The sequence below is a fragment of the Myiozetetes cayanensis genome, unplaced genomic scaffold (genome assembly GCF_022539395.1).
Source record: "Myiozetetes cayanensis isolate MyiCay16 unplaced genomic scaffold, myiCay2020 scf2-11, whole genome shotgun sequence".
Taxonomy (NCBI): Eukaryota; Metazoa; Chordata; class Aves; order Passeriformes; family Tyrannidae; genus Myiozetetes; species Myiozetetes cayanensis.
The window spans coordinates 13071366-13092558 of NW_026087411.1; the positions used below are offsets into that span (position 1 = coordinate 13071366).

General features: G+C 36.1%; 1 protein-coding gene across 1 annotated transcript in view; it reads right to left on the minus strand.

The window, feature by feature from the left end:
- Nucleotides 1-21193, minus strand: part of USH2A (usherin) — a 378573-nt gene that overhangs the window by 259707 nt on the left and 97673 nt on the right. Inside the window, 1 exon segment of the mRNA XM_050315138.1 lies at nt 18887-19117. Coding sequence (XP_050171095.1) covers nt 18887-19117 — 231 coding nt within the window.

Consider the following 21193-nt stretch of genomic DNA (forward strand, 5'->3'; position numbering starts at 1 on the left):
AGGAACTCACTCTGAATAGTGCCAAAACTTCTGCGGAAAGGATGACTTTCATCCCAAGATAAAACTGTCTTTTCCTCCTACAAGTCTTCCCAGTAGTAGACATTCTCAAAAACATTTTATTCCCCATTCCTCCTTGAATGTTCCCAACAAGGTTTCACCATGGTATTGCAATTCACTTCATAATTTATTTCTGGCTCAAAAGATATTACCTGGGATAGTTGTACCTGCCAGTCCAGCCTTCGTTTTGTTCATCCAATTATGAGTGTTGATGGGAACAAAGACTGTAATTCGTGTAAATAGATTCCCCCTCCTCCCTCCCTGTCTCTCCAGCATGACACTGAACAACTTGAAAATGCATAAAATAAAATTCCCCGAGGACTAAAACTCCACTACACCAAAATTCCCACTGTTTTCTACAAAACCAATGCATTCTGCTAGTGGTGACCCCTATACTGGTGAAGTCTCATTTCTAGTAAATCAAGAAATTTTTAAAGTAAACCAGAATAAAAGAGCACTATTAATTAAAAAGCCTGCGGGAAAAAAAAAAAAAAAAAGTCTATGTAAAAATGTGATACTACTTATTATTGAAGCATTTTTCTTTCTTTAGGTGGCAGAAAACCTGAGGACACACTCCATTCCAAGTATCAGGTGTTAAAAGTCTAATCACCTTAGAATAACACTAATTCAAATTTAAGCATGTAAGCATGATCAGAACAAAGAATTTTAAATGGAGATTCTTAGACATGTATTGCAGAAAGTATTGGAAGAATTTTGAATCATAATGGTTTGGGTTGGAAGGGACCTTTTAGGGTCACAAAGTCAAACCCCTCCTGCAATGAGAAGGGACATCTTCAACTGGATCAGGTTGCTTAGAGCTACATCCAAACAAATCTTGAGTATTTCCAGGGACAAGACACCCACAACTTCTCTGAGCAACCTGTTCCAGTGTTTCACTACCTTCGCTGTAAAAAACTTTCTTATAACTAGCCAAAATCTACACTTTTTTAGTTAAAAAACATTACTTCTTGTCCTATATAGACCACCAAAGGAAAAGTGGAGCTGCATAGCAGAAAATTTAGAAATTCTGAGTTATTGCAGCCAACATATTTTTCAGGGAATAGCCTTGTTTTGTAACCTAAATCATAATCAAAGAGAGAAAATAATCACTTCTTAACAAGATAAAGATAGGACTTTAACAGCAGCACAGGTAACAGGTTAGTTTAATAAATAGGATGGTGCAAAACCATAGAGTGCTATATAAGTAATGATCAATGTTTAAAATCAATGCTCTTGCAAATTGAAGCCAATGCAAAGGGGCTAGCACCAGGGTAAGGTGATCTGGTTGATGTATTTTGGATCTGCTGAAATAAATCCATTTATAGGAGCATTTGCAGGATGACTAAGTTAAAAGAGCACTGCAACAGTCAGGCCTGGCTAAGGGAACGCCTCCTCCTACTGTCAATATTTCAAACTGATAAAGAGCTGACCGAGTGCAATCAGTGCTGTGATGAATAAAAGAAAGCTTGGGACCATTAACATTAATGGGACTTGTGTGACTAAATGCTCGTATATTGTTCTGAAAATTTACCTGATGGACCAAGAGATTTTTTTCGCTTATGCTTTCCCTTTTTTCCTGCAGACTGCATATGATCAGTTTAAAAATATATTGCAACATAGTAAAAACACCTAAAATAACTTCATATTATTAATATCCCATGAATCAAACAAAAAGAAATGAAAGAATGACAGAGCTCACTCTGGTTACCTGGAAAACTTGAGAAAATAGAAATGCCAGTTTTATAAACACAGATAATATTGACTGATCTAATATCTTCAGGCAGAGTGCCTGAGCCTTGGGGCACAACGACACAGACTCTAGCACCTGCCATCTACAATGCATATTAGAGAATGGTTAATACAATGGCAGTCCGTGAAAGCTGGATGAACTTTTGTGGCACGACAGAAATTCAGATTAGGAAGTATATATATATTGTTCCTATTAGTATATATGTATAGAATACCTGGGCAAAATGAATTAGTATTTTGTCCATATAGCAATTTAATATAAGAAGCTTCAAAAAAGAATCTGATACAAGATTTACAGTTGGCTGAAACACCAGTGTGAAGTCACTGCTATAAGAGAAATATTTAAAGCTTTTATACTGTCTTATAGCTTTGGCAGAGTACTCCAAAATAATGTGGAATAGCATAGTGAGATGATGTCAAGTAGGACAAAAATTCTCCTCATGGGGAAAGAGACCTCTGTCTGGCAGGTTCCTCAGTCACAGAGGGGACAAAAATACACCTTAGTAGCAGACAATAGACAAATAAATGTCCTTTGTGACTTCAAGGCTTATCACAGTTCCAAAGAATTTAACTTTTTTTTCCACAGAGGAGAAAAAATCCCCATAACTTGATCCAACATAAAATTAGCTGTCCCAGCATTGAGTCATTTTTATTTTTAGTTCTTAGCCATGCCAGGGATTTTATTTATTTTAGTACCTACATTATTTTAAAAGCAAATGTTATACTGGAATATGCCCCTACCATTTAGAGACATTTCCTATCATTTAGAGATAAAAAATTCACGTTTATATCTGTCCCTCCACCCTGAACACCTCAGTCTTAAAACGGGATCATGATAAGGCTCAAAGGGAAATTTTCAAGCCTGCTGATCAGTCCTAACCTTTACTCACCATCTCATTTAGTCTTTGACCAACAGACTGAAAAAAATAGTGTATGTGACAAAACAACAATGCTGGGATTAAGCCAACTGTAGTACTGACCACTTGCATAATTAAATCCATTAGTAATATGAAACAAGAAAAAATATAGAATGCTGACAGAAGAATTTTGAAATTACCAACAACAAATGGTTCCTAAAACCAAAATAGAGTAAATGTGAATGAATAAAATGCCTTTTCAGTAGACAAAGAAATAAAAAATAGGTATTTCAAAATAACAATTTACAGGCCTTTAGAGATAATGAAATCACAAAATGTGGTGACTGGAAAGAACATTGCTGTGTTTAATTATCAGTTCTATTGTATCATCAACTTCTTCATGAACACAGTTAGAAACACCAAGTGCCAGCCATTTCAGCACTGGCTGGCAGAGGCAGCAGCCCACAAAAACCTGCCTCCTTCCACCTGTGACTAGCAAGGAGATTATGCCACTGCTTATCAGGAATGCACCTGGTCACAACAACTCTCACCTTCATGATCTTAAGCAAGAACAAGTTGCAATATTTTAGCTTACATAGGAGAAACAAAAATGGGGAAAAAAAAGAAAAAAAAGTTGAGAATGCATCAGCTTTATTTACACTCTGCCACAAGCACATTATCCCAATTGCTCTGCTCACTACACGGGCTCTCTATAGAATATTAGGTCAAATGTAAGGTCCCAGTATTAATCTTCATGGCCATCCATGGAGGTGGTTCAAGATATCTCAAGAGTGCCCTTTTCATTATGTTGGTGACCTCTCTGAACAACTGCTGTTAGTTTCAAGGCTCACCAGAGCAAGACTGAACTGCCTTTGCAAGAAGGATAGAGGCCCTGGAACTCATTAGAGGAGCAGATCAAAAATGACCACGAATTTCACACCTTTCTAAAGACAGTTTAAACCCATATCTAGTCAGGCTTTCCAAAGTCACACACTAAAACAAAGGAGAGGAGGCAAAAAAAAGAGAAGAATGTTAAGCCAGAGGTAAAAAAGAAGTAGGTAAATGAGGAGTGAGAAAAAAACAGTGAGAACAACTTAGCTGAGTATGTTTTGGAAGATACTCAAGGTACCACTGGCAAATTATGACTAAGGTCCAATATTTCAACTATCATTCTTACATAACACATTGATATGAATATTGGATTAAAAAAATTGCACTAAATGCACACATTGGTTTAAAAAAAGAATAAGAATTTCAGATTTTTTTCCATCCACAAATGGAAGAACAGAAGTTTGCAACTCTGAATTCACAGAATAAAACAGAATGAAATAAAAAACCAATGAACTAAACCTTTCTCTCAAAAATGTCCAATATTAGTAGCAAATTAAAAAAAATTTAAAATGCCAGGCTTTTCCCACCAAGTAAAACTGATTCCAAAAGGACATCTGCTAGATATTTAAAAAGAAATAAAATCAGGTTGCTGATCTAAAATCAGTTATAATCAAAAAAACTGCATGTGTTGTAAAAAATAATCTGTTTCCAATTTCTAAGCAAGATTTTGAAGTCGAATCTTTTGGATTTCCAATTTTTTTTTATTCTTTGCTTGCAAGATCTTAATACAATTCTAAATTTTGCATATTTTAAAACCAAATAAACTGTAGTAAAATCCAATATAGTTAAGGCCAGTCTAGACAGCAATAGCTGGTGATTACCAGATCAAAGGCCTTACTTAAATCAATAAAGATAGCTCCTGTACATTGATTACCACCCAATACCATAAAAATATAATTGCTTACCTTGAGAGGAGCAGTACAAGCTAAACGAAAAGGTCATAATAGGTCAATAATTATTTAAATTAAACTTACATCTTCCTTCATCCAGTGGACCAACCCTAGCACACACCGAAATGGTGGTGATTTACCAGTTTAAATAGACATATTAACATGTCAGCAAAGGGCTTAGCAGTAATTGGGTCAGCAATTTTAAGCAGTCAAGGTTCCAGGTTGTCAGCTTCTCCATTTATGCTCCCAATTAATCTTAAGGTATTATGGATCTAAAGTCAGTAAGCACAGATCTAACTACTTTCAGTCAAGTCTCATTTTGGGAATATACAGAGATAGAGTATAGTTACTTTTTGAGATCTTTCTACAGTACAGTATATAATTCTCTAGAATTGCTTTTCATTAAAAAAAAAAAGTGATGCAACAATTTGCTATCAAGATCAATAAATTCTCCACTAACTTAGGATATAACATTTCTGTCACTGTGTTAAGTGGTCTTTATACCAGAGCAACTTGGCAGGTTTGTTGTTTTCACTCTAATGGTTACGCTAACAGTTGCTTTCTGAATTCTTAGTTACTATACTGCACAAATAACTTTGCAGTTATTTGAAGTTAAAATTCTGTCCATCTAATTTTCTACTTTCTGCTAGGGATAGTCTGTCAAGTCCAGTACATTTCACGGAAAGTATGAACCTATTCTATGTCTTACTCTTAAATTCAATCTTTTTTTAATAATATACACTTACTGAAGAAAGACACTATCACGTAATATGAGAGAAAGTATATAATTCTAATGTCAAAAGTATTGTGTGCTGTTTCCTATGACAAAGCTCGCTATAATCTCAGGGAACTCTATACATACCTAAAATAACTAACAAAGATTTAACCAAATTAAAATATTTCAACTCCAACATACTTTTTAAGGCAGTGAATTTATTAAACAAATCACTAACACCCAGATGTCGATGGTATTTCCTCCCAAGATCTTCAAATCTGAATGGCAGCAGCACTAAATTTATCTCCCAGGTCCTTGACACTGTGGTTGCATAATTTGTTTCTAAAATATACTTTCATAAGTAAAGAAAAAGAAAATCTTTTCTAACCATATTTACTTCTTGTCAAATACTTTTTCATTAATAATTTGGAGAATTAATTTACATCACTCTCATAATCTTAAATAACAAAAAGATTGAAGGGGTTTTGTTCCTTCTTTCTATGTATCAGAGTTGTGAATTTGTTAGTGTGATCATCCTAAAGTAAAAAAAAACAAACCAGCAGTCTAAATTTATAAAAGTCGTGAAGTAGCTCTTTGCAGGATTGTTAGGTAGAGAATGGCAGTGAAATTCTCACAGAAAAATCACATTTGCATGGAGACTTTGCATCTTTGAAATGTAGGGGCTAAGAAGGCTTTTGTGTGAAATTGGTCCTGGACACCAAATTTTGATGGTTTGCTAAACACCAGAAAGGCCTCTTTAATTTTCTTCCACTTTGTGACAGGTAATATAAAAAAAAGAAGACAACACCACCTCGAAGAACACAGAAGGAAGACAACCAAAGGCAATTGATGCTAAAACTAGGAAAGAAAAAGAATGGGTGGAAGGGGAAGAAGCAAGAAGCACTTCATGGATAGTGCAAAAAATGGGAAAAATTAAAAAATAATTTAAAAAATAATAAATTTTTAAAAAACACAAACAAACAAACACAAAACAAACCAACCAAACAAACAAATACAAAGAAAAACCAAAAAAGAACCAGGGTGGGGAGGGTCAAATAGAAAATCATGTGAACCTATAACCACTCCTAAGAACTCTCCCTTACAAATCTAACTGAAAATACATGTTGTTGTAAACACACCATATAATAGAAAAACATTCACTCCACCCTTCACATACAGATGTTCATCTAATGTAGCAGTCAATGTCTCTTACAGTTCAAATCAGAAAGAGTTTTCATGAATATGAAAGATTTCTACTCATTGACATATGTATTCATCAGCAATGTTCCAAATGATGGATAGTCTGGGATTCTCCTATGACATTGGAAATTTTCTTTTAATTACTGTTTAGAATAACTATTTAGGCCACACTAAGTCTATAAAAGTAAACACAAAATTTAGGAAATGCAAACCCAAAATTGTCCACCAAAAATTAATGCATACCCAAATAGAGGATGAATAATGATACAGTCTACAATTATACAAACACACATTTCCCATAAGATATCTGCCTCAAGGATTTTATGATGTTCAGCAACTAAAACAGAATTCATGTAGCAAATAAAGATTTTGTGCACAGAAGCCTGTCTTTTTTAATGTAGTGCTCTGTGGATGTTTAATGAAAGAAGAAAGGAAGAATGAAAAGTGAACGGCTAGCACAGTCCAGTGTCATCCTGGAGAAATCTGTCCTGACCTCTGCCACAAAATTCTTATGCAATATGAGGTAAATCACTTAAGTCAAACTTTTCAGAGTTATCCACTCTTCATTCTCTTTAGTGCTTGCATTTACACAGTCCACGGAGATCTGTGGAAGTGTTAAGTGGTCCTAATTGAAAAGGGGTTGGCGGCATGAGCTACTCTGAAAACCCAGGTCCCACCTATGTAAAACCAAGCACTCAAAATTAGCATTCACTCCTCTTTTTTCTTCACCCAAGGTCCCTATTCATAAAATGAAACTAGTAATATGAGTGTTGTAATAGTAAATATCAATGACTACTAAGTACTTGGGTACTTCAATGAAAATAGAACAGGAAAAAAGAAAATCTGCATATTCTGTGATATACTTAAGAATAGATATGTACAGTCAGACAGACATAAAGCCATATACACAATAGAAAGGATTTTTAAAAGGCAGTAGCTGGGCCATGCCATACACAGAACCTATGGAAAGACAGTTTTTAATCAATTGGTTACATGTCATCATAACACATAAATACAATACAGTTCAATTAAGTTCATGCTGCTTATTTTAACTCTGTTTCCAGAGCTCTAGGTGTTTAATTTTGCAAACTTAATATTTTCTATATGTACTAGTGCAGAGTGCTTTTTTTTCCCTTCTAAATTACCAGTCTAATCCTAAATGATAGTTTTTCCATAATGGAATTATTCAGTCTATGATCTGATTGATTTTAGACCTTAAATACTGAATCTTAACACACGTAAATTTTTAATCCTTTAATTTCTCTATTCTGCCAGTAATTGATAAGGACAGTCATACTTAGACAAGGTCTTAATTTAATCACCCTGAAAATCAATTAGAAGGTGAAAAGCTTCCTTATGTTATTATTATGAAAATTTCTTGATCAAATTCACAATGCAATCATAATCAATGCATGACACCTCACACACTTTAGTCAATACATAATTCAGTATTTACATCTTCACCCTTTAAAAACACTATGGGAAGGAATTTGTATCTTAAAAGCAGAAATAATTTAAAGGCTCAGTATTAGTCAAACACAATGTCTGAAGCCATTGGACTAAATAACCCATTATAAAAATGATGTAAATAAGGGCCAAACATGTACCAGAAAGCATTAATTTCACTTTAATTATCCCTCCAATATAGTAGTAAATGTCTCTTTGCTGCAATCTCGTTGAAAACTCTCCACCAGAAGGAAAATTTTGGCCCACTATTAAGTTGGAGAGGTGAATTAGTCTCCAAAAATGGTGAAAATGCAGAAATTCTCAACACTTTCTTCGCCTCTCTCTTTACCAGCACCATTGGATCCCAGGCCTTGGGAATAAAAATCGAGGTTGATCCAAACGCAGATCCACTGTCAGTAAAGGAAGAATTTGTATGAACAGGAGCTTGGCCTCTACAAATGAATGGGACTTGATAACATGCACTTGAGGGTGTTATAAGATCTTGTTGACAGTGCTGCAAGGCCAGTCTCCATAATCTTTGAGAAGTCATGGAGATCAGGGGACATCCCAGAAGACTGGAAAAAGGCTAATGTCACTCCCATCTATGAGAAGGGTTTAAAGGATGATCCAGGAAATTATAGGCCTATCACTCTTACTTTAGTCCCTGGGAAAGTTACAGAGTCAATCTTCCTGCAGGCTGCCACAAGTCACATGAGGCACATGATTGGGAAAACCAGCATGGATTCACCAAAGGCAAATTGTGTGTGACAAATTCTGGCTGCATTCTACAACAAAGTGACGTCCTTGGTGGATGTGGGGCAAGCAGTGGACACTGTCTACCTCAATTTCACCAAGGCTTTCCATACAGTTTGCCACTGCCTCCTCAGAAAGAACCTGATGCATGATGGTCTGTGTGGCTGGTGTGGGGAACTGGTTGTCAGGCAGCATCCACAGCGGGGTAGTATCTGGCAACCTGTTACAGTAGGGTCGCCCAGAGACCAATATTGAGCCTAAAGCTGTTTAGTATCTTCATAAGTGATCTAGATGATGGGATCAAGTGTGCCCTGATGAGATGTGATGACACCAAACTGAGGGAAGTGGACACTTCAGAAGGGAGAGCCACCCTGCAGGAAGACATGGATAGACTGGAAGGATGGGCTAACAAGAACCTTATGAAGTTCAACAAAGACAAATATAAGGTCTTGCACTTGGGAAAATGTAAACCAGGAGTGCAGCATAGGCTGGGATCTACCCTGCTGGGGAAAAGGACCTGGGGATCTTGTGGACAAGCAGCTCAATATGAACATAGAGTGTGCTGCTGTGGCAAACAAAGCCAGCAGGAGTCTGCATCAAGAAAGACATCACCAGGAGCGATAAAGAAGTCATTATTCCACTCTACCCAGTGCTTGTCAGGCCACATCTGGAACACTATGTACAGATTTGGTTCCCACTGCTCAAAATAGATGTGGACAGGCTGGAGAGGGCCAGAGAAGGGCCACAAAGATGATAAAAGCACTGGGAAGCCAGTCATGTTAGGAAAGACTGAGGGAAATGGGTTTGTTCAGCCGTGAGAAAAGAAGGCTCAAGGGAGACCTTATCCCCATGTCCCAGTATTTAAATAGTGGCTACAAAGAAGACATAGATTCCCTTTTTACAAAAAGTCACATAATAAAGATGAGGGTTAATGGGTTCAAGTTACTCCTGGGGAGATTCCAGCTGGATGCAAAATGAAAAATTTTCACAATGAGCACAATCAGTTGTTGCAATAATGTCCCCAGGAAGTTGTGGATTCCCCAGCTCTGGACACTGTTAGAATTCAGCTGGACAAAGTTCTGGGTCATCTTGTCTAGACCATGCTCTATCCAAGAAAGGTTGGACCAGATGATCCTTGAGGGCTCCTTCAAACCTGGTATTCTCACCTTGAAAAAGTGAACATTCATTGGACTACTCTTTTCTATGTTAAAACCTGCTTCAAATTCTTTTGTTGATCAAATTCTTTCTCTGATTCTTTAGGGGCTATTTCAGCCCTTACTTTAACTGAAGTGAAATAAGCCTTCATTTATCACAGAGTACATGGATACCTGGCATGCTAAACTTTAAAGAGATGCTTGGTACCTTCCACTGCCTCCTTTTTTTTTTTTTTTAATTAAATAAACATCATGTGTTTTTGTAGTTTTTACTTTCCAGCTTTTCCTTTATGTTTGTAATTTTCAGCAACTTTTATTTCCTTAAATCTCCCTTGCAACGAGCTCCTCCATCCTGCACCTTTTCTTAGAGGTGCACAAGCATAGAGGGAATCCCAGAAGATGTCATGCCTGAAGCAAAACACAGCACTTCCATAACTGTTTCTTCTGCTAATTCTTAGGCTTGTCACCTACAGAGAGAATGCCCACTACATTCCAAAATACTGAATCATGTTTGCATAAAGTAAATGAAAGCCCAACTAGAGTTGTGACAAAAGGGGAAAAACTGCTGTTCTTCATTACAGAGTACAGGTCATGTGGTGCTTTTGTGATAATCAAAACACCCAATTCTGTAATTTTTGTCTTTTTTGCAGACAGCTGAAACTATGCTCTAGTCTAGAAAAGGGCCTTTCCACGGGCATCTTGATATAACAATGGGAAAGCTACTGCTCTTACAACTTCCACAGCTGGTTCTACTATGTGGTCTGAAAGTATCCATGCACAAGCAGATAAATGTTTTTAACCATGCAGTGCAGAATGTCCCACAAAACTGGAAAAAAATCTACTTTGGCACTAAAGCCAAGAAGATTTTTTAAAAATTGCAATTGTGTGTCAAAGCTTGTGCTGCATAGTTGATCTATTAAAGTGCAAGAGGTAAATATGAAAAATAATATACAAGGTGAGATTCTTTTTTTCTTTTTTTTTCTCCTCTATAGTGGCTACAATAAAAAAAAGAAAAAGCAGCTACATGTACTGATTAAAAGTATGTCAGTGCTTAAAAAAATCAGCTCATCTTGGTGAAAATATTACCCCTGTAACACTGGCAAGGTCAGCATCAGCTTGGCTTATTTGTTGCCTAAGTCCCTGTTGTGCATGTTCAAAAATGTTTTAAGTTGTTTTGTTCATAAAGCAGTAGAGTTCACTTTGTTGTGCTGGATCACTCCTTTTTCTCTATATGCAGCTCCTCTCTCGCTCCCTATCTTTAGGCTTCTTGGGATTCAAAAGGAAGAAAGGAAGGAATGTGTTTTTCAAGATGAAACTGTGAATTCATTTTTAAGTACTAAGATAAAATTCTACCTAAAATCTCTGTGCAAACAGTTCTCAGGCAGAAAAAAAAGGATGGTTCTCCTTCTTACTGAAGCCAGCCACTTGACGGTGATTTAGAAGATTTTTATCTTCCTTTCACAGAAGATGAAGATGTGGGTTCAAATCATTCTTTTGTGAAGACAAGAGGAGAAAATGTAATGAGTTGGTATAAAAATTAAAAGAATTTCTAAGGACAAGTCCTGTGGCAACAACCTAGACAGAAAGGACACAACAAAATGCAAGTACTCCAAGAGCTTTTTAGTGTAAGATTTAATATTAAAGTCTGAAAAATGATTGGCACTATTAAAAGTTCCCTAACACACAAAGCGTGTTCTTCACAACTGCAAAACAAATGTGCCCTCTTTCTTTCTCTCTCAGTATTCAACAGTTTGGTGTAAGAATTTCTTTTGTTATAGTTTTTCCCTCAGAAAATCTTGTTTACTTTCTTCAGTTCAATATAATGAAATAAAAAACGCTGATTCTTAAAAAGCTATGAATGGAAAAAATGCCAGCAGAGAGACAAAGAATACATAAAGCCAAACTAAGCAAAAAGGTCAGATTTCTGTCCTCCTTTCCAGTTCTCTCCATCTTTTTAGTACAAGGCTGAAGCAAAGAAATTTAACAGCATTTGCTGTAAAGTTGTGTGTCTATAGATTAGGGAATTCTTATCTTCGGGTTGGAGAAATAGGTGGACCTCAGGTGGACTATAAAAATGAGTAAAAAAGTGTCTTAACAGCAGGGCTCAAAGGCTTGTGACAAATGGCACAAAGCCCATTGGGCAGCATTTACAACAAACTTCTACTGGGGCCAATTCTGTTTAACAGCTTTATTCATTAAAATGGACCCCAAGCAATGGGATAGAGTATACTATCAAAAAGTTTGGAGGTAATAAAAATAAAAAAAGAGGGCTACAGTGGATACACTGCAACACAGAGAGATCTTGACAGGCTGGAGAAATGGGCTGACAGAAATCTTGTGAAATCCAGCAAATGCAAATGCAAGTCCTACAGTGCAGTTTTGGTTACTCTGGCATTAAAAAAATACAAACAAACCAACCAAAACAAAACAAAAAACTCAAACCAACAAACAAAAATACCCAACAACAGAACAAAAACAAAACCAACCAATGAATCCAGACCGGAATGAATCCGGTGGAGTGGCACCAAGATAGTCAGAGGGTCAAAGTACACAACATATGAGAAGAAGCTGAGACAACAAGGTTTGTTCAGTCTTAAGCATGGAAGGATGGAGGAAATTGTCTTCTTCAATTACCACAGAGAAGGATATAATGAAGATAGAGCCACACTTTCTTGGAGCTCTATTGTTCAAAAGAACATGAGGCAATGGACACAGGTTCAAATGCAGAAAGTTTTGAAGAGATAAGGAGGGAATGTTAAGCAAAAGCCTGGTCAGACTGGAAACTGGAACAGTTCTTGGAAATATACTTGACCACATATGGAGAGAAAATTCAAGCAAAGGCCTAAACAGGTCTAGTGGGACACACTATGAGCAGGAGGTTGGACTAGATGATTTCTTTTCAACCCTAAATTATTACATTATTCTGATTATTTATTAAAATTTATTTCTTACCATCTCAAAGCATTAGTCATAAAAAGAAATGCTGAAAAATATCTAGAGGAGAAAAAATAAAATAGAAGCAAAACTTGTTCAACTCATATAACCTTCCCTCTTTATAGAAAATTGTCAATCAGAAAAAAAAAGGCAGCTCTTTCCGACTAAAAGTTATTTGGTGAAACGAACATCTTTCCTAGTTTCATTGGGTTAGTCTGAGTTTATAATAGGATATATGTTTGGAAAACATTCTTAGAGGTCACAGAATCAATCCACTTACTCCAAAGGAGAATCAATTTTACCCAGGTTATTCCTGACAAATGCTCATCCAACTATTCTTTAAAACCTGCATCGTCAGAGCTTTCTTTTTTTTTTTTCTCACAAAATGAATTCTTTTGCTCAACTAGCCTGAAACTTTTAGAAAAAAACTCTTCTGGGAATACAATCTACAATCTATTTTGCTATATTTTAAGCTTATTATGACTGCATTGCTGCTTTACTCACAGTAGACATGAAAAGTTGATTCCCTTCATTTAAACTACATATTTTTATATATTTTTACACCATCATCATGTTTCCTTTTAGTCTTCATTTTTCTAAACTACTCCACTTTTTTGGCTTTTCCTCTTACATTGTTTTAAGGCCTTTAATTGTGTTAATTTTCTTGGTATTCAGTCATAATGCATTCCATAAATTCCAAATTTCCGTTAGGATGCTGGAAAGGGTGTGTTTATTTGGCTCCATGCACTAATAAAAATATCTGCACCTTCAACTATCGAATGTTTGCTCAAGATTACATGGAGTGGAATTCATTTTACGTTTCTGCAAAGAGAGTTCACTGTGATGAAGAGCTATGGGGAGATGCAACACTGAATGACCACAGTCGTTCTCGGCACTTCTGCTCAGAACAAATGTAAACGATGCCTGTGCAGTGTTCCATGGCAAACTCATTAAGAAACATCGTTACTGGAAAGATTCCCCACTCTGAGAAATGTCTGTGTATCTGAGCCAGAAGCTGGCAGTAAAAACACTGGCAGAAATATATATATATTTTTTAAATACACATTTTTAAGACTACTTTACGACACTAAAAATGTAATCGTAAAAAAGTTCTACTTGTAATGTTTAATATATTAACATCTTACCTCATACAGTTATTTTCTAATTATTACAGAGCTGATGCACATCATGCAGAGGTGAGCAAAGATTACATAGTCCAGGCAAGACCTACTTCTTTTTAATAGTGTCCTATTTCAGAAAACTTGGATTCAAAGCAAGGCTGAGAACAAAAAGTTTCTTCAGAGTGGACTGCATTTGGATCAATATTACATGAATAATTTTCTTTTTAAAAAAGTGGCATCCAAGAGGAATGACATTACAATATTAATAGCTAATTCAACCATTTTTAAAATATCACAAAGAGGTTTTTTATCTACCTGATAAAATCAATTATTTTATCACTAAATAAGTAAAGGCCTTCACCCTTCTCACATGGATGTTTAACTAGAACTCCTGACATCAAGCTCAAATTGTATTTTAAACAATGAATAAAGCATGCTTGGGGGATTTGTTTTGCTCCATTTCACAGAAAGAATATGCACATTGTTTACAAAACCCTCTACAATGAATTGTCAACTTATGTTCAATGTTATATTTCAAAAGTAGTCTTATTTTGAGAGGTTGGGAGTGAGAATGTCCCCTTCTACACAACCATCTTGCTACTCTGCAGTTTTTCTTTTGTAGTGAGTCACTCTTTGCGCAGTGAGCAGTTCATGCAGTCCCCTCCGGATGCAACAAGTTTCTCCTCGTGGAGCCCAGCTCCATCTCCCTAGCATGGAGTCAAGGAGCCTTCTCATTCACCCATGTGTCCAACTGATTGCAATTTTTATCCTTTCTAACTCTAATATGCCTTATCCTATCAACTCTGCCACAGACTTCCTGCCCGGCAACAGGAAAGATTCCAATAAGGGATTTGTGGAACGTGTGACTGTACTTTAGACAACTATATTGCAGTCCTGAAACTCCAGGCTTAGATGTCATTGATTGTCAAGGAAATTCAAGGTTCAATTTTCAGTCAGTTGCTCTCTGGGTCCACAGGTTCCTTTCTAAAACAATCAGTAGTTTGACATCTATTTGCTTAATAAAACCTCAAAACTAAACTTCTCTTTATCCATCTTTAGGAGCTTTATCCAGTATACTTGCTCTTGAAAATACTATTCACAGGATTTTCTACAAAATTTAGAGTGACACTCCTATCTGAAGGCACAGTATCCACCACTATACTCAGTAGGGTGCTCATGTGCTTTCTCAGGGAGTCCTGCTTTCAAAGAAAAATGTCATCTCTGACTCTCTGTAAAGCAAAAAAGTAAAGATGCCTAATCCTCAGGAGATATTTCTAAATTTCAAATCCAGAACAGACAGTAGTGCTTCAGATCAGAACCAAACTTGATCCTACGCAGGGCTTCTTTACATAGATCAAAATTCTTAAATCAGTTTTTATTTCATCCATTTAGGCACTTTAAGTCCTAACCCGAAGGGCAAAAAGTTTTCATAAGTATATCTCTGGTTTGTTATTGATATTGACACACACACACATTTCACCAGTTTTGCATGCTATTTCCCATGGATTCTATTCAGCTATCTTGAAGGATCTCACTGATAAGCCCTGGTACTCCTCCCCTGCAAAGTACATGAAGATATTTTGCTCTGCTTTCCTGCAGAACAAAATATTCTCACCCATTTGTTAGTGGTGAAAGCCAGGTTAACATGACATCATGTTCATTACCTTCATCTTTAGGCTTTTTTTGTACCTAATCATTAGAGTCAGTCATTAAAGAGATAATACAAGTATAATTTGAATTCAAAAGATATTCAGCCGCTCAGCTCTTTACAGTTCTTTGAACTACAAGCTTGCCTTATACACCCTGTATAAAATAGATAACTCTGTTGACAACTAGGGAACCAGAAAGACAATTACAGTGTTGCTGCAACATTCTGACTCCAGACTGACATCCACATCACACAAGCTGTACCAATAAAAACAAACCACACAAAATAAATAATTTGTAAAATCCTCTAGCCATTTCTAGAGGGCTTTTTATATATAAAGTCCTGCATTAAGTAGAATCTGAACTTCAGCTCCCCCTATGTTAAATCAGAATCATGTACTTTGCTGTGTCATGGGGAAGACATGAAGATAAACACCTGAATACCCAATTTTCATAGTGATGGGAGATGGATAAGTTCCTTAGCTAAAACAAGAGCACTAACAGTTCCTTGCCTTGTGGTATTTTGATAGACACAATGAATGCTCTTGCATCTAAAAACGCCAAGGGATATGAATAAGTATTAAAAATCAAGCCTGCATCATTTGGGAAATGATATTACAGATGCCTAAAACACTTCTTCACAGTTTGAAGAGCTGAGAAGTTGCATATGGACAGATCTAGCAGAAAAAATCCTTTTTTTTACCTGATTTTCTCTCATCTAATGTGTACTCAGAGCACATCTTCCTGTGCAGCTGGAGGCTTTGTTACAGACAGAAGGACACTGCTTAGTGTAGCCAGTGTTTATTGACTAACTTTTTTTTTTAAAGATGAATTTGGAAAATTTCCCAGATAATACATCTGCCCCTATTACTTGCACCTTGGAGTGTAAGACTAGCCAGGGAGGTAGTGAGGACAACTGCATTTATTAGCAATGAATAAACTGATCAATCTTTTTCTGGATTAACAGTGGGAGTTCCCAGACACACCGAGAAGTATCTGTCTGCTGACTGACATATACAAGCTGGCACACTTTTGTGTCAAAAATGTACACAGCTGCACGCACACTAAAGCTGTTCCATCCATAAAGCACAATTGCCAACTGCTTGTCTTCAGAGATTGGTAATAAGAGAGGGTCTCAACAACAAAACTGCAGAGTGCAATTAAAAAGTATTTTTCATTCCCTTAAGTGTCTGTCTTTCTAAGCTCTCTTGGACCTGCCATCATTTTTCCTCCATCATGTTTTGGAAGAAGGACAGATGATCTACTAATAAAAAGCCAGATTAATACTTCTCAAAAACTTCATTGAGTTGCCAAACCAGAATTACAGATTTTTATGTACCAAACATAGACTGATTTAACCTGGTTCTCAGTGATTGCTAACAGATGTCTGGGCAAATTTTCTAATGTGTTTTAGTTCTAGGCTGTCTCCAAATACTCTGACTAATAGCTGGTAGAAAAGAAAGAACACAATCCAAAGCTATGATAAATTATATTTATCCATACAGTCATCAGCCATCAGGTGCTAATATGGAGGGAACTTATTTTAACATATTTTCACAACCTGTCTCTCCAAACTGTCTCAAATCACCTCAGTCATCACAATAAACTTTATTCAAGGCATCAGTCTCAGCTTACAGAGCATAACCAAACCCTAGACAAAATCAATGCCTGGGTAGATTGGTGTTGGGCTTTGCTTGGTTACAAATAGACAGATATGTTACCAAGCCCAATTGTAACACCATCTTCCCCCCTGCTCTGATGAGAAATAGGAAATTCAGTGATAGTCATCATTCTTTACCTGTCTGATTAAACTATTTAACTATACTGCAGTGATTGGGATGCCTGGAGCTCCAGTGAGAAAAACTGTAGCTCACAATTCCTTTGGTATTTAGATCATCACAACAGAAGAAATATATCAAAGGGGTTTTTGCTAAATATACAACAAAGGGTGCAAACTGATGTCAGGAAACCATCAAGTAATTTGGATGAGGAAAGGAGCCCAACAGCTGTTCCTACAGATACCCACACAGAGACAGGTTTTGCCAGTCAACACGGTGTCAGTATTTAACTAACACATTATCACTTGTTATTATTATTTGACAAATAAGCACCTAGCCAGAAAAAAAAAAAAAAATTGAAGTCATCTTCAACTTTGTTTTTTCAAGTCAGATCCACCCAGTGATCATAGAGAGGCAAGAAGTTGATTTCTGATTTAAACAAAACCTGAACTTGCACACACATACTTGCAAGTATCAAGATATCTGTGCTCAAATATTCCTACCTGTGGTGACCCCGAAGACAAGGGCATGTCAAGTAAGTGCTCTTCAAATCTTCAGCATTCTTTTGTGTGTCAACAATGCTGCATGGTTTTTGCAGTCCTTATCTCTCTTAACAAACAAGTACCAGGTTAAGCTGTGTCACTGTGTAGTGTGGCCTTAGCACCAACCTAATGCTTGGTCTTATGCTTGCCTAGATTCATTTTGGATTTCCCCTTGCTGCTGTCAGTCTCATGACTTGAGATACACACAAACACACACAGACCTTTCATACACCTATTTTTTTTTTTTAATACCTTCAGCTCTGACACTTCTTTTAAACACAGTTGATGAATGGCCACGCATTATCTCACTTACAGACGTCTACAACATCTCAAACCTTCAAGTTAATTTTTTTCAAAAAACATACAGTCCATGTCTTTGCTCTATCCCAGAAGAAAAGACATCAGCAAATTATGAGAATTACAGAACGGAGATGTGACGACCCATTGTGGGTCATCACAACAGGACATAAATCTGCTTCAACACGAAAAACTCCCAGTTCCAAAATAAGTAACTAACAAAAAAAAAAGGCCCAGGAAACAGCAGAATTCTGTCAGATTGGTAGGATGTTTTCTTTCCCTGAAAAACCAACAAAACCAAACAAAACCAAAAACCCAAACAAACAAAACCAAAACTCTCCAAAACCAAAAACAAACCAACCAAACAAAAAAACCCACACACAATCAAAAAACCCCAAAACCAACCAAACAAACAAAAAAGCCCCACAAGATCAAAATACAAATGTTCTGAATACGAAAGACAGAGCTTTTCAAGTGCTTATGCAACCTCAGGAATCCTCAAAAATAAAACACACCTTAGCATTCACAGTAAATTAATTAAAAAGTTTTTATCCCAGAAGAATAAATAAAATCTATCTTATATTTACAACTCAGAAATGAGTCAAATATGCAGTTAGATTCACTGTCACGTACATCTGTCTGTCCAAACAGAAAGGGATACAAATCCCACATGTCCAATGTTTTCAACGGGCTTTTTAACTGAGATTCGAAAGAGCCCATACATCACTAACCATCACATTAAATTAATAAATTAAAATCCATATATTTTAAAATAAGAATTATATAGGACATGACAATAAATGGTAAAACAAATGCAGAGTAAAATTAGTACATTCTGTAAGTAAACTCGTTTACCTGTAAAGTAAGTGTTGGTGGGGAGAGTGGAACTGGGAAATCTGTAATACCCATTTCCGGGGAAACGGATCCCTTTCATCACTTCTGTGCTAAATGTAGCTAAAGATGAATCCATCCTTTCCACTTGGTAGATGGGAGAAGGCCCATTAAGCTCTTCAGGTTCGTTCCAATATATCTTTACTGTTGTGCTGTTTATTCCTTCAACACGTGGGGCATTAAGTTTCCTTGGAGCTGTGGATAAATAAAAACTGTCTAAGTATTTTTATCCAAACTACTTGAGAAATTAATTATTGCACATGACATAAATTTTGCAAAACATTCTGCTTCAGTTTCTTATCATCTTAACAATAAACACAAATATACACAAAAGTTTAATTAGAGGAGAAAAAAAACCCAAGAAACATTTTTAAATCTTCATAAAAACTTAGTTTCAATTGCACAAGAAATACACTTTGTTTATTCAAACTTTGGATAAATATCTCCACTATTATATCCAAAATATTTTTTTTCCTAATCTTTAAGAATATGAATCAGTATCTTCATAAAATGTGTATTTGTATTCCTTCCTTGATCAGCTTCTCATTCCATACTCATTGTAAGTATCTGTATGAACTTCACAGTGGATGTGAGGGAAAAATCAAAGAAGAATCTGAATAGTTAATTAACTCGTTACATTTTAGTAGGGCACGTGACAACATGAGTCTTTTGTCATTGGAGTTATCCTCACAAAGAGGAGCAGAACTTCTATCTGTCCACAATATTGAAGGCTCATCATGTTGTTCTCCTCATTATATGCACACTAGACATTAGCATGTATTCAGATAATAATTATTCAGTTCAAGAAAATGATCCTCTCTAACTTTTCTTCACCAATACTGGTGCACACTAAGATACCATAGAAGATTCTTTCCAAGAAGATATTAACAGAAGATAGTTTTATGTTATTAGGATGATCTTCCTACCATTAAATTCAATACTTTGATATTCTTTTAAACATTCTGATAGCATTAATCACTCTAAAGTTGAGTTATTAACAAAACATATTCCATTATTTTGTAAAATACTGTAGAGTAAGCCACTGGAGGGCAGCATGACCTGTTTGGATAATGGCTCGATGGCCATACAGGTGAGAAAGAAATGGACCACCACTGAAATAACAAAAGACATCACCTGGAGAAGTACCAGAACATTCTACTATGTATAGAATCTATATACATCTTATCGCCCCTTTTTTCCTCCCCTTCTTTCCCTGATAAAGAAAAGGATTTAACAACAGAAAATTCATTTGTACCCAAGAAGCAAAATGCAATGACAACTTGTAAAAATTACTTGTTCCCATAATGACACAGTAAAGAGCAATAAACGCCTTTCAAGAACAATAAAACCTGGATTAAAATATGGGCCTTCAAAATCTGACGTATTACTTCACAGCCCAGCATTGTACATAGGACGAGTTCTTTAGAGAAGGAGAGATTGCTCCAGTTAAAATGAATTAATAACATCCTTTTAAATATTCGCTCATTTCCAAGATCATTAACATATTTTTCATTTTTCCTATTTGCTGGTAGTATATTACTTCTTTCTTTTTCTTTGTCCCCCACGCCCCATAACTTGATAAATATTCTTCTTAGAGAATGCAGGGAGTGGGGGAACTGGGAAACTGCCAATAGCACCATGTGCAGTAAATTCCTGCTTAGGTATCATTTATGACTTCACAATCTAATTAGTATCTCACACGATGGTAGAAATTTACAATGTCAAAATTGAAGTAATGCAGCGTGAGGTCATAAGCTTTCCTGAATAAGTAGGGCATAGCACTAATGAATTGTGGTATTAATGCACAAGTTTAAATAGAAAACATGGCTTAACAATCAAAACCTCACCTTTGAGGGAACCAGCATACGTCAGCATTTTAAATGAGAACTGAAGAGGTTGAGCCCTCCAGTTCAGATTACTGATGGCAAAACAGAAACACTAAAATTCATTATTATTAAAACACACCCAGCTGACGAGCACTCATGACAATAACTATATCTGCCTTTAAAGTCTAGTATTAATAAACGGCAGTTACTTGGACCACAATTATGGCATCGCTGATACCCAAACCTGAAGCTTTTATGGGGCTTATGCAATTAACTACTTAAATGCATCGTAACACTTGCTTCTCTGACAGGGAAGTATTGATTTTTTAATCATTTTCAAGTCTCCTCTAGCACAAATAAATGTACTACAGTTACAGTTAATGCACTGTGTACACGCATTAAACACTGGCATGACACAATTTATTATTTTGTGATATATGGAAAA